This window comes from Desmodus rotundus, chromosome 5 (genome assembly GCF_022682495.2).
Source record: "Desmodus rotundus isolate HL8 chromosome 5, HLdesRot8A.1, whole genome shotgun sequence".
Classification (NCBI taxonomy): Eukaryota; Metazoa; Chordata; class Mammalia; order Chiroptera; family Phyllostomidae; genus Desmodus; species Desmodus rotundus.
This window is the reverse complement of record NC_071391.1, coordinates 5,259,695-5,287,615: the sequence shown is the minus strand read 5'-3', so window position 1 is coordinate 5,287,615 and position 27,921 is coordinate 5,259,695. Positions and strand designations below refer to the sequence as shown.

At 60.3% G+C, this 27,921-nt stretch overlaps 2 protein-coding genes across 6 annotated transcripts; one reads left to right on the top strand and one right to left on the bottom strand.

Moving 5' to 3' along the window:
* Positions 1 to 11,347, top strand: SCYL1 (SCY1 like pseudokinase 1). 4 transcript variants are annotated; one of them, XM_053924338.1, is made up of 18 exons: positions 1 to 192; positions 549 to 689; positions 853 to 975; positions 1,055 to 1,281; positions 1,708 to 1,798; positions 1,873 to 2,028; positions 4,153 to 4,311; positions 5,232 to 5,339; positions 6,100 to 6,213; positions 7,860 to 8,015; positions 8,588 to 8,776; positions 8,892 to 8,967; positions 9,235 to 9,399; positions 9,637 to 9,779; positions 10,489 to 10,557; positions 10,642 to 10,827; positions 10,913 to 10,967; positions 11,083 to 11,347. In XM_053924338.1, the coding sequence occupies exons 1-18, from the start codon at positions 82 to 84 to the stop codon at positions 11,205 to 11,207; spliced, it is 2,394 nt and encodes a 797-aa protein (XP_053780313.1). In that variant the 5' UTR covers positions 1 to 81; the 3' UTR covers positions 11,208 to 11,347. The 4 variants fall into 4 exon arrangements, with proteins under 4 accessions (XP_053780313.1, XP_053780312.1, XP_053780315.1 ...); XM_053924337.1 differs by having other exon boundaries at positions 10,486 to 10,557; XM_053924340.1 differs by having other exon boundaries at positions 10,670 to 10,827; positions 11,083 to 11,223.
* LTBP3 (latent transforming growth factor beta binding protein 3) lies at positions 11,200 to 27,802 on the bottom strand. Of its 2 annotated transcripts, XM_024574060.3 has the most exons (28): positions 27,016 to 27,802; positions 23,776 to 24,096; positions 23,429 to 23,631; positions 23,160 to 23,265; positions 22,882 to 22,971; positions 22,586 to 22,708; positions 21,939 to 22,097; positions 21,662 to 21,847; positions 21,131 to 21,147; positions 20,982 to 21,054; positions 20,730 to 20,816; positions 18,835 to 18,960; positions 18,620 to 18,751; positions 18,373 to 18,501; positions 18,015 to 18,137; positions 17,670 to 17,792; positions 15,609 to 15,731; positions 15,246 to 15,365; positions 14,221 to 14,349; positions 13,767 to 13,934; positions 13,539 to 13,622; positions 13,120 to 13,248; positions 12,888 to 13,025; positions 12,654 to 12,794; positions 12,375 to 12,536; positions 12,202 to 12,282; positions 11,982 to 12,113; positions 11,200 to 11,852 (listed from the first exon to the last, which is right to left on the bottom strand). In XM_024574060.3, exons 1-28 carry the CDS (start codon positions 27,350 to 27,352, stop codon positions 11,701 to 11,703), a joined length of 3,894 nt encoding a protein of 1,297 aa, XP_024429828.2. In that variant the 5' UTR covers positions 27,353 to 27,802; the 3' UTR covers positions 11,200 to 11,700. The 2 variants fall into 2 exon arrangements, with proteins under 2 accessions (XP_024429828.2, XP_045039232.2); XM_045183297.2 differs by lacking the exon at positions 21,131 to 21,147 and having other exon boundaries at positions 20,982 to 21,055; positions 21,661 to 21,847.
* Between the last annotated feature and the right edge of the window lie 119 nt (positions 27,803 to 27,921).

Here is a 27,921-nt window from a genome sequence, read left to right as displayed (position 1 = left end):
CGCCCCGCCCCCGGCTCCCGCGGCCCAGGACCCGGAGCTAAGGCGCCGGGGCCTGCGGCGGCGGCGGCAGCGGCGGAGACGATGTGGTTCTTTGTCCGGGACCCGGTCCGGGACTTCCCGTTTGAGCTCATCCCGGAACCCGCCGAGGGCGGCCCGCCAGGGCTCTGGACCCTGCACCGCGGCCGCAAGAAGGTGAGCGCGGCCCCGTTCCGCAGGCCGCGGCGGACCTCGGCCTCGCCTAGTCAGTACTGCCGTCCCCGCGGCGTTGCGCCCCGACTGACGTGGCTGCGGAGCCGCCGGGACTACGGGCCGGGGGAGGGGGACGGGCAGTGCCAACGTGGCGGGAGGAAGGACCGAGGGACCGACAGGCAGACGGAACCGGGGTCACGTGAGCCGGGCTCTGTCCCTAAAGACTGACCTGGGGAGAGATCCGGCCGGCGGTCCTTCCCTTCGGGTACTGAGCCGCTCTGGGGACCATCTCGGAGCTGGAGTGGTGAGTCCGCGGCGGGCCACACCCCTCAGGACCCTGAGACCCCCTACCCCTCCAGGCCACAGGCAGCCCGGTGTCCATCTTCGTGTATGATGTGAAGCCCGGCACCGAGGAGCAGACCCAGGTGGCCAAAGCTGCCTTCAAGCGCCTGAAAACTCTCCGGCACCCCAACATTCTGGCCTACAGCGATGGGCTGGAGGTACCTGCTGCCCCACCTCTGCCCCTCACGTTCTCCCAATTTCCACCCCTTCTGCCTCAGTGCCCCAGGTTTTGTACCCCTTCTCCATCTCTCTCCCTATCATGTCTCTCACCTCCTGTCCTCGTCCCCCACCTGCCCTAATATCCCTGTGTCCCCTCTTCAGACAGACAAGTGCCTCCACGTAGTGACAGAGGCTGTGACTCCGCTGGGAGTATACCTCAAGGCTCGAGCAGAGGCTGGTGGCCCGAAGGAGATGGAGCTCTCCTGGGGGCTACACCAGATTGTGGTGAGGTGGGGGGCAGTGGTGATGAGAGCAGGGGTGGGGGCTTTAGGGACTGGGGTGTAATAGCTCCGTCCATCCCCAGAAAGCCCTCAGCTTCCTTGTCAACGACTGCAACCTCATCCACAACAACGTCTGCATGGCTGCTGTGTTTGTGGACCGCGCCGGGGAGTGGAAGCTTGGGGGCCTGGACTACATGTACTCAGCCCAGGGCAATGGCGGGGCACCCCCCCGCAAGGGGATCCCCGAGCTTGAGCAGTATGACCCTCCCGAGCTGGCTGAGAGCAGTGGGAGATCCATCAAAGAGAAGTGGTAGGTGACGGGGTGGGGGGCAGCATGCCCCAAGCTGCTCTGTTCTGGAAGCCCCTACAGCCTCAGGACCCCTAGCTGGCACATGCTCCCCTGTCCCCTGCTGCCCGACTGGGGAGGGAATCAGAGCCTTCAAGGGGCCGCCAGCTCCACAGGGTGGGTGGGGCAGAATGCACACAAGCTTTGGGGTTAGGTGGCTCTGAATTTGGAAGCTGCAGGACCTGAGGCAGATATCCTTACTTCCCTGGGACCCAGTTTTTTTTCTTTGTCAAATGGGCTAATGAAACCTGCATTGTGGAGCTGAGGGGAGGGTCAGCTGAAGGACCCAGCCCAGGGTCTGCTGTGCAGTGTGTCCCTGGTGCTCAAGGCAGGTTGGAGGCCTGTGCTGGCAGGTGGCAGGGCCTTGAGCAGCTCTGGTTACCACCTCAGGTCAGCTGACATGTGGCGCTTGGGCTGCCTCATCTGGGAAGTCTTCAATGGGCCCCTGCCTCGGGCCGCTGCCCTGCGCAACCCTGGGAAGGTGAGTGTCTGGCCCTCCCAGCCATTGCCTGCCGGCCTTCCAGCGCTTCCCTGACACTGGCCCTTCTCCCACAGATCCCCAAATCACTGGTGCCCCACTATTGCGAGTTGGTTGGAGCCAACACCAAGGTGCGTCCCAACCCAGCCCGCTTCCTACAGAACTGCCGGGCACCTGGTGGCTTCATGAACAACCGCTTTGTGGAGACCAACCTCTTCCTGGAAGAGATTCAGGTGAGCCCCCCGCCCACACTCTGGGCTTTGGGCCTGCATTCCTCACCCCATCCCCTCTCCCCATTTTGTGGGCTCCCTCGGAATACTGTCTTTGGAGAGCACACTGTGCTGTGGAGCGAGGCTGTCTGGGTTCAAACCCTGGCTCCTGCTCTTAGATTTTGTGTGATTTCTCTCCACTAAAGCTGAGTCCTAATAATGTGCCTACTTTAGAAGGGCGCGATGAGGGTTCAGTGGGTGCATGGTGCATACTGACCTTTCTGGCACATTCTGACTCCCCCTGGCAAGCCTTCACTCCGCTCATGCACCCTGGCCCTGGCCCTGAGGTGTGCCATCTGGTGCTGGGCTGCAGTGTGGGCGGGGGTGGGGCAAAGAGTCCCACCTAGACCCCTGCCCTCGGGCATCTAATACGGAGCAAACGGATGAGCCCCCCTCCCGGGGACTCTTGTTGGAGAAGGACAGAAAACACAACGGAGGAAATGTGTGCCCCTGGAATGGGGATGAGCGCCAGGAAGGAAAGTAGCAGGGGCAGGTGCTCGGGGAAGGGCTCTCTCCGGGTGACATTTGGGCGGAGACTTGTAGCATGTGGGGGGGATGGGGATGCTAGCTGGGGACGAGTGTTCCAGGCAGAAGGAGCCGCAAATGGAAAGAGGGTGAGGAGGTAGCCCTTGGCTTCATGTCTTGGAACCTCAGTTTCCGTAGCTGTCTGATGAGGGTGACAGTGGTGTCTGCTGCCCTCACAGGGTTGTCGTAGGGAATGGAGGGGGGAGGTCTGTTCTGGATACCTGCCTGACTGGCTGTGTGTGACCCCACAGAGAGGTGACTGAGAATCTGCAGTGAGGAGGGACAAGCACGTCACAGGCCTCGATGGTCGGGAGTCTGGACTCAGGCGGGTCTGGGAGGGCCTGGGGGGATGGAGAGCCTGAGCGGCATTTTGAAGAAGCTCTGAGCCCTATTGCCTCCCGGGCAGTGTGGGGGAAGCAGGGACTTGGTTACATGGAGTTCTCGCGTGGCCGGCTCTGCTGGGCTGCCCTTCCCCTTAAATGTAGTCCAAAGGGCCCCGATTGTTTCTGAGGGGGAGACAGTGGGCAGGCAGTGCCCGGGGGGGCAGAGCGGTAGAGGGCGCCCTGCCGTGACCCCTTCCGTGTGCAGCCTTGGATGTGGTTTGGCCTGTCTCTAGACCTTGGTTCCCCCAGAACCCTGCTGCCAGAGTGCCACGCCTGCCTGCCACACTGGCCTGAGCCACTCGAGGGCCTACCTGGTCCTCCTTGTCCCCAGCCAGAGGCTGCCTCTCCTGGGCGAGGGACTGGTGGCGGGGGTGAGGGTACAGCAGAGGGCACAGGAGCCTCGGAACCCTATAGGCCTGGGTTAGCCTCCCTGTCGGGCCCCCCTTGAGCCTCAGCCTGCTTGTCTGTGGAAAGACAGCCCCTCGTCACAGGGCACAGCACAGCCGAGGTCCCAGGCTGCTGAGTCAAACCATGCCCTGACTGCTGCTTAGTGTGTGACCTTGGACAACCTCCTAGTCCCCTCCGTGCCTCAGCTTCCTCGTTGGATTAAATGTGCATTTTGCTGGTGCCTTTATAAAGTCACGAGCAGGGTTATTTAACCTGTGTGAAGATTTCTGCATGTAACCCTCCCTGACACGTAGTCTGTCCCCAGGGAGTACGTGTGGTGGTTGTCCTGGTGCCTGAGGAGTTAGGAGGAGTAGAGGCATGCTGATACACGGCCCGATCCCCCTAGTGGCTGCTCCTAACAGGTCAGGTGGCAGTGGAAGGATGGCACTAACTGATTGAGCAGCTGCGGTATGCCAGGCGTTGTGCTGGTGGCTGCCTGTCATTTTCTGGTTGAATCCTCAGAATGACCTGGGAAGGTGGTATGGTTATTTCCCATGTTACAGATGCAGGGACTTGCCCAGGGTCACACGGCCGAAGCCGTTTCCGTAGTGTGCAGGTCATCACGTTACCATTTATGGCTGGTAAATGGGAGAGCTGGGATTTGAACCCAGGCAGTGGGGCTTACAAGCTTTTCTTCCTTGGGCTGTGGTGACCCCCTGCCCTTGCCCGTGGCAGGGGAGGGCCACACCCAGGCTGATTTCCTCCTCCCTGCAACCTGTCCTCACTCCCCCAGATCAAAGAACCATCTGAGAAGCAGAAGTTTTTCCAAGAGCTGAGCAAGAGCCTAGACTCGTTCCCTGAGGACTTCTGCCGACACAAGGTGCTGCCCCAGCTGCTGACTGCCTTTGAGTTTGGCAATGCGGGGGCCGTGGTCCTCACGCCCCTCTTCAAGGTGAGCAGGGCCAGGGACTCAGTGGTGGGAGACAGCGAGGCCAGGAGCCTCAGGAGGTGTGGGGCCCGGAGACTCAGAGACTAACCGGTGGGTCAGAGCCACAAAAGAAAAGGCCCTGGAGCGGGGGCCAGCCCTGCAGGGGCTGTCCCGGGAAGGGGCTGCCTGGTTAGGGCAGCCCCAAGCCCACCTGAGGAGGAGCTTCCTGCCGATATCCCAGTAATTCAGCCTGCCAGCTGCCGTGGAGGACGAGGGGACTTCTCATCTTTGGGAAGGGGACATCCTATGCCTCCAAAGTTCTTTTTCCAAAGACCCCTTGCTTCAGAGCCCTCAGTCCTTCCTCCGTTTCCCCAAGACAGCCATCCAGTCTGACCTGTGTTCCCACCCTGGTCCCCAGGGCCTAGGGCGTCACCTGCTGCCACATCACTTTCCATCCTCCCTTGTGACCACTCAGCTCTCCTGGCTTCCATGGGCTGGATCCTTATCCCCTTCCTCCGCGACCCCAGTTCTGCCTTAACTGGGCACCTGCCATCCCCCCTTCTGCCCACCCTGGGAGAACCCTTTCTCCTGAAGGGACTTGGTGTGGGGGAAATAGGGAAGAAAGAAAGCAAATCTGATGTCACTGGGAACCCCCAGAAATTGTAGGCAGGATTGTGTGTGCACGTGGTGGGTAGGTACCTGATTACAGGGAAGGGCACGGTGCTTTCCTCAGCCTCCTAAGAGAGGTTTGACCCTGAAAGGTTAAGGGCAGGGCTAACTGAGATGGAATACGGGCAGAGGGACTGCTGAGGAAGTGCCCACTCCCCCACCCACCCACTATCACCCCATTCCCACCCAGGGAGATCAGCAGAAGTTAAATGAGCCCAGTGACATCTCCTGTTCTCGGGGCTGTAGCTGAGCCCGCTTCTTGCTCCTTCCCTCAGGTGGGCAAGTTCCTCAGTGCTGAGGAGTATCAACAGAAGATCATCCCCGTCGTGGTCAAGATGTTCTCATCCACAGATCGGGCCATGCGCATCCGCCTCCTACAGCAGGTAGGGGTCCTGGCCAGGCCCTGCCCCCCTCCATCCCGCGCAGACCCCACCATGGCTGCTCAGGAGGCCCCTGCCTCACCACCAGCCCTAGGCAGGTGACTGGAGCCCCTGCCCTAGAACCCAAGAAACCCCTTCCCTAATATATACTCAGGTAAGGGACCAGTGAGACTGTGCTCTCTAGATGTCGAGATAATCTCAGGGCTTGTTGGCAGCTTTGGGAGTGCCCAGCCTGCCCAGGCTGCAGGCTTCAAACACCCCCATCTCCTGGCTCAGCCACGCTACTCCTCTACCAACCTCGCCAACCCAGGCAGCTGGGAGCATCAGAAATAATTGAGGGGGTGGAGGGGGCCCCTGTGCACCAGGACATACCTGGTGGCTCTCAGGTATCATTCCCTCACCAACTGCCAAATGTACCAGCCCTTCTCACGCACTTGTCGGGTCAGGGGTTACACCCCCTTTTACAGAAGAGGCAGTGGAGGGCCTGAGAGGGGGGTTGACACAGCCAGCCTGCTGAGCAGGACCAGAGGCCAAGCCCTCCAGCTCCCAGTCCCTGGCTCTTCCCAGCACTCTTCTGGCCTCTTCTCACCCCTCTGTATTAGCTTGAGGCCAGAGAGAGGCCAGATTCAAGATAGGGAGCTCAGGAGACTCACCCGGCCAACCGATGCCTACCAGGTGGAGACACCAAGCCAAGAGGGGTCCCATGGTTGTGGTGGGGGGTGGAGGGACTGACTGAGTTTGTACACCCCCACTTTGGCCACAGATGGAGCAGTTCATCCAATACCTTGACGAGCCAACAGTCAACACCCAGATCTTTCCCCACGTCGTGCATGGCTTCCTGGACACCAATCCTGCCATCCGGGAGCAGACCGTCAAGGTGGGTGTGGCCAGGCCCATCGTAGCTGCCCCTGGCTTTCCAAGCATTGGAAGGGGCTTAGCCCAGGCCACAGAGGTCTTGGCTTTGGCCTGTGGGCCTGAGAAGGCTACAGGAAGATGGGCGCCATCCTGCACTTAAGTCCGGGCTATGGGTGCAGCTCAGCAGCTGTTGCGGGGAGCAGGGTGGGCACGGCTTACAATCCCTCTGTTCGGCAGATTCTGGCTGAGCACCTCGCTGGGGTACAGTGCGCACAGGCAGACCAAACTCTCTGCTCACAGAGCTGCTTTTGAGGGGATGGGGTGTGGCCTTGGCAGACAGTAAGCAGAACTAGAAAGTATGTATTATGGTAGAAAGTGATAGAGTATGAAGACAGGGTTTTCAGTTTTATAAACAGTGGTCAGGGAAGACCTTGCTAAGGAGGTGTCATTTAAGGAAAGAAGGCAAGAGACTGAGCTATGTGGGGATGTGAAGGAAATGTGCCCCCTGCAGAAGGAATAGTGTATGCAAAGGTCCTGAGGCTGGCATGTGCCTGGAGTATAGAAGTAGCAGCAAGAGGTTTAGTGTGGCTGAAGGGGCATGGGTATGCAAGGTGGAGCCTGAGCGGTAATGGTAGGGATGGCAGTGGGGGCCTCATCAGGGTGGCAGGGACCTGATGCACTCGATGGGGGTGAGACAGGGGCCACGGGGGACTAAGCCGAGCACTGACCTTGTCTGGCTTGTTTTAAAAGAATCTCTGTGTTTCTGTGTGGAGAATGGACCCTCAGACCAAGGGTAGAAACTGAGGGTAGACACTGTTAGGGGCTGTCGCAGCGGCCCAGGTGAGAGATGACAATAGCTGAGATGTGACTGGCAGCAGCAGGTAGAGAGAAGGAGCCGCCTCCCGAAGGCAAAACCGATGTGATTTGCTGATGGATGGATACGGAGCCAAGGAAGCTCCGAGGTTTCTGGCCCGAGCAATTGGAAGGTTGAGTTGCCGTTTGCCAACAAGCCTGGGAGGGGCAGGTGGGCTTAATCTCGGCCATGTCTGTTAGCCCGTGAAGACGTCTGACTGGTTGTGCCCGTGTGTGGTCTAGGGAGGGAGTCTGGGCCACAGGGGCACATCGGGGCATTATCAGCTAACAGGCGTTCAGAGCCATGGGAAGGGTGAGGTGTAAAGGAGACAGGGCCTGAGGAGGAGATCCTGGGGTGTGAACTGTGAGAACTCAGCAACAGGAGTCCAAGAGGGAGAGCCAGGAGAGGGAGGTGTTCTGGAAGACCAGGAACCAAAGTGTCAAGGAGGAGGGAGAGTTCGGGGGTGTCAGAGCTGCTAAGGGATCAAGTCTGGTGAGGATGGAGAATTGGCCATTGGACTTAGCGACATGGAGGTCAACGGTGACCTCAACCCAAGCCAACTGGTAGAGAGTGTGTATGGGGCGACAGTCAGAACGGACGGAGCGTGTGCATGCGAGAGAGCGTTTGAGAGAGATGGGAGTGGGAGTGCCGGCAAACTTTGGAGGTTGCGCTGTAAAGGGGAAAGAGAAATGGGGGTCCCCCTCCTCAGTGGTCCGGGTAGCGGCCGGGACCAGGTTGGGAGGTAGGTCTGGGAGCGGCTGTGGCAGATCTTCTCAGTGCCCGGGCCCACTGTTTCAACTGTCCCCGCCCTGCAGTCCATGCTGCTCCTGGCCCCGAAGCTGAATGAGGCCAACCTCAACGTGGAGCTGATGAAGCACTTTGCTCGGCTGCAGGCCAAGGACGAGCAGGGCCCCATCCGCTGCAACACAACTGTCTGCCTGGGCAAGATCGGCTCCTACCTCAGCGCCGGCGTGAGTGCCTTGTACAGCTGCCCTGAGTCTGTCATTGTTATGGCCGCAGCCTCCTCCAGGGCCAGGCCTTTCTGTCTGTGGGCCATCTTCCTCCCAGAGCCCCAGGTCCTGGGTACTCCCAGCCCTGTCTGAGGGGTGGAGTGAGTTGTGCCAGGTCACGCAGCCAGTAGGTGGTGGAGACGGGAAACGCACCCAGGCCTGCTAGCCCCAAAGTCTGTGTACGTCCTCCCAGCCAGGGTCTGTAAGTGCAAACGCCTGCAGTGCCCAGACAGTTAACAGGAGCAAAGGAATCCGCAGGTGGGGCAGGAGGGGAGGGAGGCACAAGTCCCACCCCAGGGCAGTCGCTGCTGCTCTGGCCGCTGTCACCAGGAGGCAGTGCGAGTCCAGTGATCTGGGACAAGAAGCCAGGAACCAGAGTTTCGAGTAAATCCTCCCTCATTTGTTAGTGACTAACTCACGTTTTTTTATACTGGGGGCCCTGTGGATGGCCTCTGCTCTGCAAAGTGAGGCCTGGGTTCTGGACCCCAGGACTGATCCTACGCTCAGGAGCCCTCTGTCCTGCCCCAACCCAGACCAGACACAGGGTCCTCACCTCTGCCTTCAGCCGGGCCACTAAGGACCCGTTTGCACCGTCTCGCGTTGCCGGTGTCCTGGGCTTTGCTGCCACCCACAACCTCTACTCGATGAATGACTGTGCCCACAAGATCCTGCCTGTGCTCTGTGGACTCACTGTGGATCCCGAGAAATCTGTGCGGGACCAGGTGAGGCACAGCTGGGGCCCTGGCGCTGGGGCCCTGGGGAACATCCGGGCCCTAGCTGGCCTCGCGGGCTCTTCAGAACCCTGGAGGCCCCAGCTCTGCCCTTGCTACCCCACAGGCCTTCAAGGCCATTCGAAGTTTCCTTTCCAAACTGGAATCTGTGTCAGAGGACCCCACCCAGCTGGCCGAAGTGGGTGAGTGGCCCACACTCGTGACCCCTCTTGCTACACCCCTGACTGTCACCTGTTGGGCCCCCCCACCTCATCGGATTATCTGAAAGCTGGAAGAACCCTAGAGAGTAGACTTGGCATTCCCCCCCTCCCCCATTTAGCAGATGAGAGCAGGCAGGCCTGGAGAAGGGCTACCCACCTCAGGTCCCTCTGTTTCATCTATGGCCCTATCACACTCCCCATGGCTGCCTGAGGGGCCTATACCTGTCTGTCTCCCTTGTCACTGCCCAGAGAAGGATGTCCACGCAGCCTCCAGCCCTGGAGTGGGAGGAGCCGCAGCCAGCTGGGCAGGCTGGGCCGTGACGGGCGTCTCCTCACTCACCTCCAAGCTGATCCGCGCACACCCCACAGCTGCCCCCGGGGAGCCCAGCGTCTCCCAGAGACCAACCCCTGAGGGTGAGTGTCCCAAACTGGCTGCACCTGTGACAGAGGGCTGGGAGGTGCTGGCACCCAGGAGCTATTGTCTGGCTCCCCCTGGGGTGGTGATGAGGACATAGGGGACAGGGTAGGGTGTAGTCCTCTTGTGATCTTTCCCTCTCTACACCCTGCTCCCACCCCCCAGCAGCCTCTGCCCTGTTCCGAGACTTTCCTGGGCCCCAGTATGTGGGAACTCAGAGAGTCTCTGCTTCCCAGGACTTCCTGCCCCGGCTCCCACCCCTGTCCCTCACACACCCATGACCTCAGGACACTGGGAGGCACAAGAGGAGGACAAGGACACAGTGAAGGACAGCAGTGTTGCCGACAGATGGGATGACGAAGACTGGGGCAGCTTGGAAGTGAGTAGGGCTGAGGGGGCCTCCCTGGGGGACCCTAGCTCAAAAGTCACAGGTTGCTATTCAACGAGCTCACATGGGCTTGCTTGAGTTAGGCCTGTCCGCATCTACACGGCATCCCCGCTGAAGAGGCACTATGAGCGGCCGTCCTGGCCCAGAGCTGGCAGCCGAGCTCCCACTCAACTCCAGGGAGCAAGGTGGGAAGTGAAAGGCCAGGGGAACACTGGTGGGAGCAGCCACTGATCCTCCTTCCTTTCGTCTGCTCCCTGTCCCTTCCCCTGCTTCAGTGCCCAGCTAGCCTCAGTGGTCAGCAATGAGAGGCCACTCCTAGGTCTAGAACCAGACCAGTCCTCCCCTCTTTGGGGGGAGAAGTTCAGGAAGGGCTGAGGATCTAGTGGGGCTTTGCTGAAGGAAATGGGGGCAGGGACCTGGGCCCAGTTTCCCCATCTGGCTGGCAACAATCTCTGTTCCCTGAGGCCACGGAAGGGGTGTGGAACTCTAGATCTCATGCCCAGCCTCACAGAAGTGACTGATGGCCAGGGAGGTTCGGTGTGTGTACCCTACAGATGTGAAAGAGGCTTGATGCGTAAATAAGATGGAAGGCAATGAAAAAAGGGGGAACCCATGGCTAGGAAGAGGCTGGAGGTCTTCCTTGCCCTTTTGGGTGGGGGCAGGGGGCTATGGTTGTGTTCTCCTTCCCACACTGCAGCAGGAGGCCGAGTCAGTACTAGCCCAGCAGGACAACTGGAGCACTGGGGGCCAGGCCCGCCACGCTGGACAGGTAAGCTGAATGGGACAGGAGGTGAGTGTGTGTGGGAAGCCAGGCCTGGCACCCTGTCCCGTGCTACCTCCCCCTCTTCTGCAGACCAGCAACCCTGACCACAAATCCCCAGAGTCAGAATGGAGCGGCTGGGAAGCTGAGGGCTCATGGGAGCCGAGCCCCCAGGAGCCATCCCCTGAGGGTACACGACTGGCCAGCGAGTACAACTGGGGTGGACTGGAGCCCAGTGACAAAGGCGACCCCTTTGCTGACCTGTCGGCACGTCGGGAGGTTGGTGCCCAGGGGGAGGCTATGGACCTGGGATGGACCTCCGCAGGGAGCTGGCCTCCACTCCCGCCCATGCTTCCTTTTTCAGCCAAGACCTGATTTGTGGGGTGACGACAACTGGGAGGGGCTGGAGACCGAGAGCCGTAAGTGCCTCCCCCAGCAGAGCTGACACACCTCACCCCTTCAAGCAGGCAGGGGCTGGGAATCTGAGACCCAGGTTGTCTGAGGCCCTCAGCCTGCCCCCCTTTCCTGTTCCAGGGCAGGTGAAGGCTGAGCTGGCCCGGAAGAAGCGGGAGGAGCGTCGGCGGGAGATGGAGGCCAAACGTGCTGAGAAGAAGGCCGCCAAGGGCCCCATGAAGCTGGGGACCAGGAAGCTGGACTGAACCGCTGGTGTGGGCGCTTTCCGGCCATGGAGAGCAGGCCCCATGGATGTATTTATTGTACAAACCATGCCAGCCCGGCCAGCCCAGCCAGGCACATCTCACGTGTACATAATCAGAACCACAATAAATTGTATTTCACATCCCTTGTGCTGGGCTCAGTCTAGCCCCTCCAAGGAGGCCAGGGTCTGGTGCTGCCCTGCAGAGTCCGCACCCACCACAAAGCCAAGAGTAAAGAGGCACGACCTGATTTATCAGTCTGTCTAGGGAACACCCTCTGGGAGGAAAGCCGGCAGCACCCGGAAGGCCCCACATCCTGTAAGCCAGGTGGAGCTTCATGGGCACCCTCCGGACACGCAGCTCTGGAAGGGGTCTGCAGGCCCAGAGGGTCCCTGGGTCTGAGCCCTGGAGTCCAGGCAGAAGCTAGAGGCTGAGCTTGCCCCAATGTTGGGTGGAAACCGCTCGGTGATCAGCGAGGTCCAGGCCGAAGGTGGTGTCAACGGCGGCGCTGGGGCACGCAGGCCCCGTGTGGGCGGCTGCGCACGAAGCCAGCTTTGCAGACGCAGCGAAAGGAACCATTAGTGTTCACGCAGCGCTCGCTCTTGCACAGCAGTCCACGCTGGTTCAGCTCTCGACACTCGTCGACATCTGGAGGTGGGGGTGACAGGGGAGGACTTCACCAGGGTGCCGGAGCTGAGCTGCATAGCCTGTAGACAGGGCCCGGCCCTGCCCTACCCGGCCCCCAGCCTCTGGCCCCGCCCCCTCCACCTGGCTCACCCACACAGCGAGCTCTGGAGGCGTCAAGCTGGAAGCCACCCGGACACTCGCACACGGCTCCGCCGGGCCGTGGCACGCAGCGGCCGCTTACGCAGCGGCACTCTTCCGAATCTTCCTCTGAGCTGTCCTCTTCTGCGCCGGCCAGCCGGCAGAACAGATATGTCAACACTGCCCCCAGCGATGGCTCTGACCCCGCCTCTGTCCCCTCCGCTACTCTCACCTCGCGGCTGCTTCCCCAGCAGTAGGGGGCTTGCATCCCAGAAGGAATTGCTCTCGCTCTGTGATGTTGGGCACTGGGATCCTGGGAGAGGCAGTCAGTGGTCAGCGTGGTCAATGCAACTCAGCTCCTAACCCCCAACTCCCTCCGGTTCAACCCTCCCCTGGTTGGCTCACCAGCGCCGCGCGGCGGGCAGGGGCGGCACTGGGAACCCCAACCACGGCCTTGGCGACAGCAGCAGTCATCTAAGGTGAGGGCGGGCCCAGCCAGGGCACCCGCACACATGCCGTCCTCTCCACGCTGGGTCCAGCACACGTCCCGACGCTCCGGGGCATGGTCTGCGGAAGGGGACCAGGTCAGGGAGAAGCCTGAAGCCAGGACGGCCCACCTGCACCCCAGGGCTTGACACGGCAGACAGGGCCCTAGAGTCAGCCTGGGATGACCCTCGCCCTCACCAGCGGGGCTGTCGGGAAGCTGGCAGTCTCGGCCGGAGGGCCCCGGCACCCACGGCGGGCGACACTCGCAGCGGTAGGAGCCGGGTAGGTTGATACAGCGGCCAGGGCGGCAGGTTGCAGGGTCCTGGCACTCGTCCACATCTACAGGAAGCCAGAGGATGGGTGGGGGGGTCACAGCTTATCCAGGGCCCCCACCTTCCTCCTGTTTCCTCAGCCAGCAGGCCCGGGCCTCACCCATCTCCTCGGGGCTCAGACACTGTCGCTGCGCAGGACTGTACTCAGCAGGGGGCTTGCAGGCGCAGCGGTAGCCCCCTCGTGTGTTCTCACACACTCCATTCCGGCAGTTGGACTCATCCAAGCACTCGTCCACATCTGCGGGGAGGAATACGTGAGTGGTAGGCAGCTGGCCTGTTGTCCTGCGTGCCTCCTGGCCTCTTTCCCATAGCCACGGGCCGGCTGCACTCACCCACGCACTCCAGCAGGTTCCCGTCGTAGTAGAAGCCTTGCTTGCAGTAGCACTCGTAGCCGGGCTGTGTATTCACGCACTTGCCCTCCTTGCAGATCTCTGCCCCGAACAATATGCACTCGTCGATGTCTGCGGAGTAACAAGCCATGTGTGCCCAGCCGCTTCTACCTGTGGGGCCGCCGAGGCCTGGCAAGCCCGGCACCTGTGAGCCAGGCTTGCCATGGGAGCAGAGTACAGGCAGTGGTAGAGACTCTTCCAGCCACTAGCGGGAGTGATGAGGGAGGGGCTTGGCAGGGGGGCGGGGCCGATGTTGCTGGGTGAGTTGGGGCTTACCCCAGCTCGTCCAACTGACCAAGCAAGCACCAGCAGGGTCGGACGACTGTCCGAACCTTGGTGGATGGAACCATGTCGGGGCTTACCACGATGGGCTGGGATGCCGTAGTTGACAATGCTGTTGTCCTGGGTGTAGCCCTTCCCGTCGGGGCAGAGGCTGTGGAACTCAGCTGTGGGTTGAGAGGGGGAGGAAAGAGGCAGGCCATTGGCGCAGGGTGGAGCTCTCCACTTCACTCCCCACCTACCCAGGGAGTGGCCGTTTCCCCAATCCACACTGAGGGTCTGGGAAGGGAAAGGGCCTGCCGTGTCCTGACCTGAGCTATAGACTGGACAGGGGTAGATCTCGCAGTGGTCTCCCCAGCCAGCCCCCAGCGAGCAGCAGCACTCTTGCTGGGTGACATTGGTGGCCAGTACACTGTCGCAGAACACCGTGTCATCGAAGTTAAGGTAGCACTCCTTCTTGTGATGGGGCTGCTCCAACTCTGAGGGGAGGGAAGGGCAGCTCAGGGTCCTGAGGACTGTATCTTCCTGTCCACACTGCCCACCAACCTCACCCCTCTGCTCCCCCGAGCCGCCCTGTGAGAACCAAGCTCCAACCTCAAACTGGCATCCAGGGCCCTCCTGCCAGGTCTGGCCCCACTGGACTCTTACAGGCAAGAGATTTCTCCCTGCTCCCCAAATTCCAGAGGTGGGACTAGGATACATCTCTGAGCCCCAGCTGCAGCCCAGGGGAGTCGTCTGGTCAGGAGGGAGCTGGGAGGCACTCACCCTCGCAGCCGTGCTGGTCCTGGGTGGGTGTGAAGCCCTCATCACAGACGCAGATGTAGGAACCCTGCAGGTTCTTACAGGCCCCATGGGGAAGGCACAGGCCCGGGTCCTGGCTGCACTCATCTATGTCTTGTGGGGGGTTAGGGGGCAGGAAGAGCTGTTCAGGGGGAAACCAGCCCCTCTTTCCCGGGGGGTGTGCCTCAAGGGCCTCACACAAATTCAGAACCCGAATTTCAAAGCACACACCACAGGAAGTCCTGTCCCGTCTGTCGTGTGGGCAGGTATGGGAGCAGGGGCGTACTTTACAAACCCTGGGAGTGGGTTTGCGGTTATTGTGAGCAGATGGTCAGACCACATTCACACATTATTCTTCAGGAAAACGTCCACGGCTCCCACGGACCACAGAATGAAACCCTAACTCTCAGCTCAGCATTGGAGAACTTTCCATTTTGATCTTCCCATATCCCTAAGTCTCAGCACCCTTTACTTTAAACCACCACCACCTCTGCTCTGGGTAGGATACGGGTGTCTACTCTCTCCTAAAGCACAGTCAGCTCCTTCCAGATCGCCGCTTTGCGAAGGCCGTCCTTTGGGCCTGGAATTCCACCCCAAGCCTCTCTCTGCCTAGGGAACATATTTATGCTTCAGGTTCCAATTCAACTGCCACCTCTCTGTTGTAATTCATCACTAGTCCAGACCACTTCTCAACACCCCAAACTGTAAGAATGAGTTTCTATGCCAGCCTCCCCTACCTGGGAGCCTGGGTCATCGCTCAATACCCAGGACAGCACCTGGCAAACAGTAGGTTCTCACTAAACTCTTGCTGGATGAATACATGTAAGGGTGAATTGGCACATAGTAGGCACCACGCAATTACTGTCACTGTTACCATTATTCTAAGTAAAAAAGTGGAAAGGTGACCGGGTGGATGGACAGATGGAAAGACAGACAGATCAACAGTGTGTCTAGGAAATTACTGCTCCCTGCCATTCCTCCTCAGGAGCTCACTCCCAATCTCCCCGTACCTTGGCACTTCCGGCCACCTACCAGCCGGTGCCCCTGGGGACAGAGACATCGGTAGGAGCCATTGGTGTTGATGCAGTCACCCCCAATGCAGGCTGCAGGGAAGTCACACTCATCAATGTCTGCAGAGGATCAAAGAGGTGGAGAATCTCAGGGGCTGACGCCCCACCTGAGGCTGCCAAGCCTTTCCACAGAGCCTCAGGTGGGGCCCGCAATCCATGCCCCATCCTGCATCTGGATGCGGGCTGGACACGGGGATGCCTGCTTTATTTACAGGTTGCTCCTGGACTTGGGGCCTGGGCGGTGGAGGTTCTGGGGTAGGGAGGAGCAGGTCAGCCCCCCCAGCTCTGGCCATCCCCCCTTACCCTCACAGCGGCTCCGGTCCCTTGACAGATGGTAGCCAGAGAGGCACTGACACTGGAAGGAGCCTGGTGTGTTGGTGCAGATGCCATTTTCACACACGTCCCCGGCCTCACACTCATCCACATCTGCAGGGCACAGGGGGGTCACAGGGCCAGACTGAGGGGGAAGCCTCAGGCCTCTGCTCCCCTTTCCCCACTCCTGCCCATGGCCTGGAGCACAAGAGAAATGCGGGACCCTCACCCCACTCCCGTGTGGCACACCATGCCCTGGTGGCCAGGCCACAGGCTGCCACAGACCCTGGCCACGTCTGATTCCAAAGAGCTCTGGCCTCCCTTTCATTCATCCTCACCAAATAAGAGGCATCTTCCCACATCCCCTCTTCCCATACTACCCTGGACTTCCTCTACTGTTCGGTGAGAGAATTAAGGGCAATCTCCTCGAACCTCCTGAAAACCATTACCTACTTCCATTCTCTCTTGCTCCCATTAGAGCAAGAGATGTCCCTTCTCTCTCCATGGCTCGTCTCCCAGCCGCTTCTGTTGTCCCCTGACCACCTTCCTGGCGTCTCCTCCTCAGCCCACAGCCCTAAACCCTCCCAGTGACCCCAGCTCTTGCTCTTCCTCATGTGCGGCCTGCATCTCCTGGCCTCTCATCATGCCACAGAAGCCTTCGGCCAAGGCCTCCAGGGACCTTATTATGCCACCAGTAAGTTTATGAGAAACTCTCTACTGCATTTAGCTCATCCTCCTCTGCCCTGGAAGCCTCCCTCCCCCCTTCTCCACTGATGCTCCCTGGGCCCTCCCACCACCCCTCCACCCCCACCTCCTGCTCCTATTCCCCTGCCTGCCACCCCTGTGGCAGTATCCCCAAGGCTCTGCCAAGGCTCCCCTTACTGGGCCCACCCTCCTTGGCTGAGCAGGTACACCCCAAATTTCCACAGCTCCCATAGTCCACGGTTCTGGGTAGATGTGTCTGGCCCAAGGCTTCCAATCCATGTGGCCACCCTCTGCTGGCACCTCCAGCTGAGAGCCCCACAGGGATCACTCACTCACCTTGCCAGCATGAAACTTAGTGTCTTCCTTATCAAACAGGCCCCGCTCTTGGGGACCCTATCCCAGTGAGGGGCACCACCCACTGAGTCACCTAAACCAGAAATCTGGAGGGCCCTCTCTCCCTGCTCTTCCTCACCTGGACATGGAGTTAACAGGCCCAGGTAATCTGCTCTAGTATTTCTCTCCTATCACACCATCTCACAACCATCCTGAGGCTGCTGCTCTCATCACGCCCACCAGCATCTCTGTTCCGAGTCTCTCCAAACAGACTTCCAGCCACTCTCCCAACTTGGCATCAGGGAACTTTCTAAAGCAGCTAGTGAATCTTGTCACTCTTCCTCTTAAAATGTTTCAGGTGCCTATTACCCTCAGGATGAAGCTCAACCTTAGGGGTATGGGGGATGCAAGGGATGGGGGCCTGCCCCTCCCCAGCCAGCTTCTATCCCATCCCCTGCTTGTACCTTTCAATCCCTATATACTCTGCGCTGTTTTCCACCTCCCATCCCCCTGCCTGGGGTCCTGTTCCTCTCACCTTTCTCTGCTTCGCTAACTCCTATTGGTCTTTTATGACAATTCAGGCCTCCCGTCCCCCAGCCCCGGCTGGTGTTTCGCAAGAGCATCCAATCTCCTTCCAAGCCCATAGCCCTGTCTCATGTTCCCTGCTTTCTCTGAATCCCCACCCCCATCTGGCTTCTTGGTGCATAAGAAACAGTGTAACGGGGACTACTAATACCCCTCTTCATTCTTTCATCTTTTTTTTCTTCAAATTTAAGTAACGTGCTTTGCAAGCACAGCTTCAAGCCTTGCTTCCTAAGACCCTTCCTACGTGGAAATTCTGGTGGCCCTTCCTCGGCCAGGTTCTCCGAGAAAATGAGTGGACAGATCGGTGAAAGGATTAGTAAAATAGCTAGCTATCTCCTGCCCACCCATCTGGGAGACCTCGTGACCCAGTCCCCAGCTTCGGGCGCGAATGAGTGACAGGAGGTGTTGCGGGGCAGGGCTGTAGCTCACCCAAGCAACTGCGGCCGTCGGGCGCAGGCGTGTAGCCCTGGGCGCATGTACAGCGGAAAGAGCCTGGGAGATTCTCACACCAGCCGTGTGAACAGGGGTTGCCCTCGGCGCATTCGTTCACATCTGCAGCGAAAAAGACTCGTCTCGGATTCCGCCCCACTGCACGGTCACTCTACGGGCGTGAGGGTCTCGCCTTCGAGGAGACTCTCACCGCCACTAGCCCCACCGCCGCCCCACTCGGAGCCGACCTGGCCCCCTCTGGCAGGTAACTACGAAACGTGTCCCTCCAATTTGCCTTCGAAGTCCCGCCCTTTACCCTACTCGGGACCCAGATCCCGCCCTCACCGCGACAGGCCCCGCCCCCCTGGCTACGGTAGCCAGGCTGACAGGGGATGCACTTGAAGCTCCCGGGTTTGTTCTCGCATTTGCCATCCGGACAGGAGCTAGGATCTCGGCACTCGTCGATGTCTGCGCAGAAGGGAGAAGGACCCATTTGGGAACAACGTGGCTGACCAGGCGCTCAGGGTCCTCGGCAGGGTCTCCCTCCGTCACACATAAACAAGGCGAATTGGCCCCTCTGGGATCCCGAACCCCAACCTCTGAGTGGCCCTAAGCTGGGCAGAGACAGTTCAGGTCCCCTGCCCCCACCCCAGGTAGAGGCACAGCTGAGGACCCCGGTCCGTCTGGATGGCGCCTCCCCCACCTTCGCACACGGGCGGTCGGGAGGCTTTGAGTCGGTAGCCAGGATAGCAGTTGCACTTGTAGTGACCCGGGAAGTTGATGCAGAAGCCGCCGTCGCCGCACAGGTGGGGCTTGGCGCACTCGTTCAGATCTGAGCGGATGGAAGGGGGCGCGAGCGGAGGGAGGTGGAGCGGATTCCGCAACAGTCTGAAGGAAAGCCGCCCCCCCCCCCTCGCCCTCAGCGCCTCCCGCTTCCCGGCCTTGCTCACCCACGCACGAGCGTCCCCCGGCGCCCACGTGCAGACGGTAGCCGCGGTTGCAATGGCAGTTGTAGGAGCCGCCGGTGTTCATGCAGATGCCCCTGCCGTTGCCGCAGGGCTCCGCCTCGCACTCGTTCACGTCTGAGAACGACGCGCGGACAGAAAGTCATCAAAGGGGTGTGGGGAACCAGAACCGTCGCGGGCCACCCACCCGCCCCGCTCACCCACGCAGTAGTGGTGCTGCGGGTGTGACCGGTATCCCGGGTTGCAATGGCAGGAGTAGCCGGAGGGGCCCTGGATGCACTCTCCATGGCCGCAGATGTTCTGGTTAAGTCGGCACTCATCGGTCTCTGCGGGCGGGCAGGGCGGGGGCAGGTCAGGGGGTCGGGCGGGGAGTACTTACTTTCTGCCACACCCCCTTGCGGACCTCGATACCCCATCCCGAGGATTCTGATACCGGAGCCTGGGCACACACTGTGACCTCGGGTCCCTGTACACCCACACTCCAGTCCTAGTATTTCCTACACCTCCGTCGCAGATAATCCCGAACATGACCCGGGGTCCCCGACAACCCTATTTCCTCAACTCCGGGACCTTTGATATTCTAGCCCCACTCACTTTACCCTGGCCCCAGCTACCTCAATATTTAAAACGCTGCAGCCTCAGTCACACCAATATCCTCTGGCCCAGTGACCCCCAACCCACCTTGCTTCATGGACCTAAACCCCACACTTAATGATTGATTCCCTGCCCCACCCCCAGCCCCTCCCAAGGCAGGCAGGTGCTGGTTTCCTGGGAATCCTGGCTTGGCCCCTGGTTGTGCAAAAGTGGTCAGATCAGGAACCACCCTCATCCTCTTTGTCACCAGTTCCCGGCCTTCCTGCCTCCTACCTCTCCCTCCTTTTGGTCCCTCTGCCTGCATCCTCCACCTCAACGCCATGCAGCCCAGGCCTTGATGCTGAACTCTGCCCTACCCCAAACACACCTGGCCAAGGGGCTTTTGCAGGCTGTTCTCTTTGCCTGGAGTGCCTCTCTCTTGGCGTTCTTAACACCCTTCTTCTGAGAAGCCTGCCCAGGTGCCTCTTCCTCCATATTCCCACAGCTCCCTGGGCTCACTGGGTTGTCCTAGCCTGTGCAGGCCTCCAGGGCAGGCATCTCCCACTCAAGCTCTTATGCCAGGAGCAAAGCCTCTGGGTTTCAATCAGGCTGGCAGCTCCCTTGTGGCTTTGGAGTCCACAAAGACATGGGCTTGAATCTAGCTCAGCTGTGTGACCTGGGGCAAGTTACTGAACCTCTCTGAGCCAGTCTTCTCAATGGAAAATGAGGCCAGCAGTGCCCACTTCACAGAGTATGAGAGGCTAGATGATACTTAGTGTGTAGAACTCCTCAGTCAGTGCCTGGCACAGGGCGATTGCTCAGCCATAGCTAGCAATTACGATGCCCCAAACCCTGCAGACACTTCCCACAGCCTTTGGAATCAAACCCAAACCTCTTAACAAGGCTCCATGCGCCGGCCCTACCCTGGTTCAGAAACACTGATCTCTGTGTGGTTTCTCCCTCCGCCACCAGTTTCATGTTCCCACCACTTTGCCCAAACTTAACTTCCCTTGGAATGTTTTCCCACCAACCTTCTCCTCTCTGTAATTCCTACCAATCTTTAAAGCCCTGCTCGGAAAGCCTTCTCTCGTTGCTGTCCCACATATCACCGTGACCCCCAGACTTCTTTTCTTCTTCTCTGATTTATTTTTATCATAAATTTACCCAGTAATCTGTTGTCTGCCTATTCTGCAAGGATAGAGAATTTTTGTCTGTTTTATTTACTACCGTGTCCCACCCAGTACCTAAACAGTGTCTGGCACATAGTAGGTGCTCAGTAAATATTTGTTGAATGAATGAAGGAATAAATGCTTTCAGACTGGGTTGACCACCATACTATCCATATTATTTGAGGGCAGAGTGGGGTTCCTTCCTGCCCATGGAGGGATCCCAGGGCCTGGGACACAGTAAGCGCTGGATAAGTATTACAGCTCCAAAATAATTGGAGGTAGGCAGGAGAGGAGGTGAACTAAGCTAGGGGGCATGGTTTACCCAGGATGTGGCCTAGGTGGGCGGCTCTTACCTGTGACCTGAGTAGGGGCGATCTCTAAAGGGGGCAAGTCCGGCAGGAACCAGCGCACGGTGGAGGGTGAGGGCCGGGAGATGAGCTCTAGGGACAGCAGTGCACACCCATCGGGGGTAAGGAGGGCAAGGGAGCAAGCAGCCCCTCCCCCCAATGGCCTTCCCAGCTTTGCCGCCCCCCTGGTGCCTAGGCTGTGGATGTCCCCCAGCAGTGACAGCCCTGGAGGCCTAGTCCCTGCAGGGCCCATCTCACCGGGGTGGGGCCCGGCAGGAGAGGTGGTAGCGGTCGGGTGGTTCTGCTGTGCCAGCTGCCCCTCCATCACCGGCTGCAGGGGAGAGCAGCATGAGCCCTCTGGGGCTTCTCTGCCTCCCCGCCCCTCCCACCTGGCTTCTCATACTCACTGAGTCAGTGCTCACCCCTGAAAGGGAAGAAGATGCCGCCATTAAGTGTCGGGCTGGGAGAAGGGAGTCAAGTCTGGGGTCAGCAGTTGGGTATTTGTGGTTAGGGTCTCTGAGAGTTCAACCATCATGTCTCTGGATCAAGTGTCAAGGGTTAGATCCTGGGGGTCAGGGAGTGTTTGCGTCATGGGTCCAGGGAACAGGTATGGTTGGTCAAGGTCACTGAGTTATAGAACAAGGCTTTGGAGGTTATAGTCAGGGTCAAATCCCTGAGTTAGAGGTTGGAAGGTCAGACCTAGGGCCAGCATTTGGGCCAAATCAATGCCCTGGTACGGAAATCATAGGGGTTCCGGGGTCCGAGGGTAGATCTGGAGGGTGGTGGATGGTCAGACCCTGCCGCGCAAGGGTTAAATCCTGGGGTTCCGATCTGGGTTAGGGTGAAGGGGTCAGCCCTGGGGGTCAGTGGGTAGTACAGGGACAGGGTTAGAGATTAGGTTCAGCATCTGTCAGGGAATGGGAAGCATCAGGCCAGACCTCTCTCTCCCTCTGTGTTCGCAGGCGGTGGCCCCCGGCTGGGGCTCTCAGGCAGCTGCTGGGGCTTGGGTGGCCCATCAGGGTGCAGGAAAAGGGAAAAGTCACTTTCGCCCTGAATGGTGAGTGTCTGGTGGGAAGTGAGGATGTGGTACCCCTTTCCGGCTGGACAGATCTCCTTGAAGGCGGCTGTGGCCAGAGCAAGCGGCAGAGAAGTGAGTGTTTCCTGGACGGGCACATAGCCAGCCAGCCCCCCTGACCCCAGGTGCCCAGGGCTCACCCGTGCCATCCGCTGGGCAGCGCTGGCACCTCGTGCCCCAGGCCTTGCCAACGCTGCAGCAACAGAGCTGGCGGGTGAGGCGTGTGTTCAGCGGGTGCTGGCACTGATGCTCAGGGCTCACCAGGCGGAAACACAGGCTCTTCTCCTCTGGCTTGTCTGCTGCAGGGGCCGGGGCCGGCACAGGCGTCTGGGCCTGAACACTGCCCTCGTCCCCCTTCCTGGCTGCTCCAGACCTTGCCTCTCTGGCCAGATAATCCTTGATCCTCGTGTAGCCCCAGACCTCATATGACCCTGAATTTATGTGACCCCCGAAACTGTTACTCTGACCTCATGTGACCCCTTGAAACCTCTGTGACCATTGACCCCCACTGACCCAACGCTAGCTGCTCTAGACTTTATCCCTCCTACCCATCAAGTCCATGATTTTGTATGACCCTGACTTCATATAGTCCCTGACCCCATGTGACCTCTAACTCCAGATCTCAGGTGATTGTTGACCCCACTGATCCTTGACCCCACTGCTCTGGGCCTTCTTCCTCCTGCCTTCAACTCTTGATCTCACTCTGACCTCTGACCCTGCTGCTTGTAGCCCCACCCCTCTGTCCCATGCCTTGTGACCTCCCAGGAACCCAAGCCCCCAGTCTCACCAATGCACTGTGTTCGGGAGGGGCCCAAGCTATGGCCAGGAGGGCAGACACAGCGATAGGAGCCAGGGTTGTTGAGGCAGTCACCATGGCGACACACTCCGTGCATTGCACACTCATTGATGTCTGTGGTAAGTGGGAGTTTGGTCCCTGTAGTCTGGGCCATAGGGTGACAGCAAGCTGCTCCAGGAACCTCAGGGTCCTGCCCCAGCCCCTCCTCCTCCTTCTGCATACTTTGGGATCTCCCCCAGGCACAGCTGGCCTTCCCTCCAGCCCACAGAGTCTCCTGGCTGGCATACCCTGGCAGTGGGTGCTGTTGAGTCTCTTGTAGCCCTGGGGGCAGTCAGCACCCACCTCGCGTACAGGCCCTGGCTTCTGCACCCCTGTGTCTGCAGAGAGAGGAGAGTGTGGCAGGGGAGGGAACTGAGGGCTTGCGGGAGGGAAGGGAGGGCGCAGGAGGGAGACAGAGTGGAGTGTGGAGGAATTTGTGGGCAGGGTTACAAGAAGGCTGCACTAGGCTAGGGGGCTGAGGGTGGGTCCACCCCAAAGTAGGGTGTCCCTGAGCGCAGACACTCACACTGCAGCTGGGGGCACTTGTGGCACTTGCTCTGGCCCCAGGCAGTACCGATGCTCCCGCAGCAGTCCTCCAGCTTGGTGAGGCCGGGGAGGGGGTTGCTGCCACACTAGTGGGAGGAGCATGGACTTGGTCACAAGGCGCCCAGCCCCCACCCCGCCTCCCTCGTGAGGCCCTTTGCCTCCCTCCTCAGCCCACAGACCCCATGAGTTGGGGTAAGGCAACCCTGAGAGACCGCAGGGCCGATCCAGCTGGGACTCGGATTCACTCACAAGCTGCTTGGGCAGCGTGTCCTGGAAGCAGCGGCCCAGGGGCTTCTGGGTGGGTGGCCGGGGGTGCTGGGGCTTCGGGTGAGGCAGCAGGTGCTGGGACGGGGCTGGGCCCTCCGCGTTCAGCCCTTCTATGCGGTGCACTTGGACAGAGGCCTCGGGCGGGTGGTGGACGCGCACGTTCACCACGGGGGGCGGGGCCTGCACTGGGGGGCGGCACGGTGGCCTCAGGGCTGCCCAGCACAGCGGCTGGCAGCGAGGAGCTCCTCCAGGGCTAGCCTCCGCCTGGGTCCCGCCACCCTAGCGCCCGCCCACCTCGGCCTCCCCGGTCTGCCCGTCTAGCCCGGTACCTTCTGCTGAGATCTGTCCTGGCCCTAAGGGCACCAGGAAGGCCGCATGCTGGGCAGGGGGCCCCTCCCCGGGCCCGGGTGGGTCAGCGATCACCTGGACCGCGTAGATGGCGTGCTTGCTGGCCATAGACTCGCTCTCTGGAGCCAGCACGCCTGTGGATAGGGCTCCGGCCCGGCCCATTCCAGGGCCTGAACCGCCAGCGCCCCCGCCAGCTCCTCCAGCGGGCACCTGGCAGAAGCGACCCGTGAAGTCCGGAGGACACAGGCACTGGTTTCGGGAAGAGCACTGGCCGCCATTCATGCAGGGCAGAGGGCACACCACTGGGGAGGGGAGGTGGATTAGGACTCCGACCAACCCCCACCCCCAGCATCCAGCACCCAGGCCCTTCCCTCACCCATATCCTGTCTTCCCCCCTCCCTACTTCCTTGCCACCCACTGGCTCCGTCCTCCTAGAGAACCCGGTTTTTGTGACACATTATAAACAAAGAAACTGCCCTCTAGGTTTCCCAACATCCTTCTACCCATGTTGGCTTCTGGAGCTTTAAGTCTTGGACTTAAATCCTAGCTAAGAGGTCATGTGACAACTGTGTGGCCCTGAGAACTTACTTCCCTTCCCTGTGCCTCAGTGTCCTCATCTCTAGGGATGCTGTGTCTATTAAATGAGTTAATGCCTGTACAAATGCTTGGCATAGCGCCTGGTGTGCAGAGAGTCCTTGATAAGTAGTAGAAAATGATGATGATGGAATTGCCTTTCCTCTTCCGGCTTTCCTCGAGCTTTTCCTGAAATGCCATCTCTACCTGGCACTTCCTCTTCTAAATTCTCCCTCCACCCCGCCCCAGCCCTCACCACCATTCAGGCCTCATCCCTCCCTGGGCTCCCACCCCCCACCTTGCCATTCAGGGCCCACACCTTACCACTGCCAACAATGCCCATGTCTGTAGCTACAGCTTCTGGGGACCTCTTGGGCACCTCCACCCAGGGGCACTGTCAGAAATCAGCATCCTGCCTCCCCACTTCCTCTGACCACCAGGGATCCCTGCCTGCCCTGGTCACTCATAACCAAGCCTGGAGGCTCCATCTCTCCTGTCCCACCCTGCCCAGCTCTGGCCTCTGTCCTGTCTCCTGAGTCCACCTCCCCGCCCCCTCCCCAGGCCCTCTGTCCCTCTCTTGCTTCAAACCTTGCCACCCAGACCCCTCCCGGGCTCTCTCTGGCCAAATCAACCTCAAGCAAAGCCCTGGCATAGGCACACCCCTGCTCATGGCTGGCTTCCTTGCTGGACATTTAATGCTCTCCATGGCCAGAATGAACCTTCCTTCAGCATCCCCCCCTGCATTTTCCATGTGCACCCCATGCCCCGGGACACATCTGCTACAAAGCAGCCACATCCTCTGCCTCCAGAGCTTTACTCATGCCATTCCCTCCACTTCAGAGCCCTGTTCCCCATCTCTGTATATCCAGATCTCGCCCTTCCAGTGTCACCCCTGTTCCCTCTCCTGAGTTATCACCCTCTGCTCCAGCTCTGCCTGGCACTGGCCTCAGTTAGGATAGTCATGTCTGTTTCCCACACAAGAAAGGGCGCTTTGAAGGGCAGAGCTAGGTCTGCCTCCTCTCTGGGCTCCAGAGGGTGTGCAGGGGAATGAACAGGGTGGCTTTTGTCTTTCTGTCATGCACACTCCTAACCCAACCAGATGTCCAGCCTTGGGACCCTGAGCTCACACACCAGCCTGCCCCATGCAGCCCTTAATTTCCATGGTGAGTTTCCAGGATGGGAAGGTGGGGGTGCTGCTCTCCTGGACACCTGAAGGACCTCAGAGGGTCAGCCGACATTCATGGCCACCAGGGGCTGGCTGAGAGCATCCTAGCCCAGCCCATCCTGCCCCGCCTCCTGGGGCCAGGACTTCCAGAGCAGAAAGGGTGTGTCCTGGGCCAGGGGAGACAGGATCCTCTCCTTCCTGCCTTCCAGTGAGTCACCCATAGTGGTGAGAGTGACCTTCCAGTGACACCCGCCCACTGTGGCCTGGGCGCTGAGCCTGGGGGATGTGGGCAGCACGGATGGAGACAGCAGCCTGGGCAGGATGACCAGGGGGCCTGGGAGGTCCAGCCCACATACACTCTCATCTCACACACACACTCATGGACTCATTCTGACACCAACCCAGGTTCACACAACACTGCCACAGAGGCTGGAGACACGCACCCGAGACGACAGTACAAAGAAGCATGAACTTAATCACCGTGCGCCACACCGAAGCCCCTGCACGCCCCGGTGTGTGCACCACACCTCATGAGAACTGTGAACCGCATTGGTTCCTTGGGGCTGTGAGTGGGGCTGTGAGTACAGGAATGTGTAAGAGGGGCTGTTTTGCTGGTGCCATCCTGGGCCCAGCCTAATTACCCTGCCCAGGAGGGTAATTACTGCTGGGACACCTCCCTCTGCCTGGCTCACAGGGCCCCGGGGGAGGAGAGCTGAGCCCCAGGCCTGGCCCTTTGAAGAGAGATGCTGGACAAGGGATGGGCTCCAGGCGGAACTGGGGAGTCATAAGGGCTTGTTGGCAGGGAGACTGAGGCCTCTGAGGCAGAGCTGTTGTGAGCTTATGACCTCCATAAAGGCACAGATGGGACACCAGGAAAGAAGGACTGAAGACCCAAACCAGCAACCACTTCCAGACCTGCTCCCCCACTTGTTGGGCCTCAACACCCCTCCCCTCCCAGACCTTGCCAGTAACTAAGTCCCTCAGCCCCAGCCCTGCTGGTAGCTCCGCCTCCCAGAGAACGCAGGTGTCTACCCCTGGCAGGCCTGACTTTAGACATTTTTAAAGACTTTTCCTTTCTTTTAGCAACTGTTTCTTGAAGGAATATTTACCCCTTCTCGGAGATCTGCCCCCAGCTCACATCCCTTAAAGCCCCTGTGCACTGACCCTCACTCCCTCTGAGAGCCCAGCACTTTCCTGGAGGCACGTGCCATCCAGGACCCCAACACTACCCCACACCTTTCTTGCGCCTCAGCCCTAACCCAGAGCTGTGAAGTCCAGGCGGCCACGCAGCCCTCCCAACTCTGGCCCCAGGACTCCAGCCTGCCAACCCCCTGATGCCCCTGAGGCCCCTGGTCCCCACAGAGCTGCTGGGTTCTCAGCACCCCTGGCCCCCAATGTCTTACGGCCTAGTCTGCCCTGTACCCCGCTTGTGTCCTGGCGCCGGCCTCCCCCGCTCCCCCAGCCCGTGCCCTCTGGCCCTCACCCACGCGGAAGCCGGAGCCCGTGAGCGTGTCGGTGCTGTGGCCGTTCTCTCCGATGAGCGTCATGTTGGAGCCCTGCTGACAACTGTCCCGACACTGGCCCTTGAGACAGGTCCGCTTGCAGATCACCGGCGCAAAGACCACCTTGAAGCGCTCGCGGGCCAGCGCCCCGCCCCCGCCGGCGCCCCGCTCGCCCGCCGGCCCCCCCTCGGCCCCGCCACCCGGGCCCAGCAGCAGCAGCAGCAGCAGCAGCGACAGGAGCAGCGCCAGCAGCCCCGCCGCCCCCGCCCCGCGCATCTCAGGGGCCAGGCCGCCAGCAGCCCCTCGGGGCCCGGGCATCCGGGGCCTCAGGACCCAGGGGGCGCGCCCGGACGGGGGCTATGATCCCGGCGCCCCGGGCGGGCAGCAAGCCGGGAGCCACGGGAGAGGGTAAAGGGCCGCGAGGGTGAGGGACAGAGGAAGCGCGCAGGGAGGGGACAGCAGGCGCGGGCGGGGGCGCACGGGAGGCCAAGAGATGGAGGCTGGACTGCGTGGAGCCCAGAAACTTCCACCGCCCGGAAAGAAGCCCAGCCACGAGCCGGACCGGGGGCCTGCGAAGGCCCCAGACAGAGGCAGGCGCGAGGAGGCCGCAGCAAGTCGAGGCGGAGAGGAGGAGCGAGGGGAGGAAGGCCGGGCGGCCGGCCGGCTCCGCGCCTCCCCCGGCCGGGCTGGACTCCCGGGCGGTCGGGAAGCAGGGAGCGCGGGCAGGACGCAGGGAGAAGTGAGCAGTTGTTTTCCCTGGCTGCAGCGCGGCGGCGGCGGCGAGGGGGCTGGGACGCTGGCCTCTGGCCAGGGAGACAGTTTTTTTTTTTTTTTTTTTTTTTCTGTTTAAAGCGTCGCCGCTCCCGCCTGGAGGAGCAAGGGGGTGC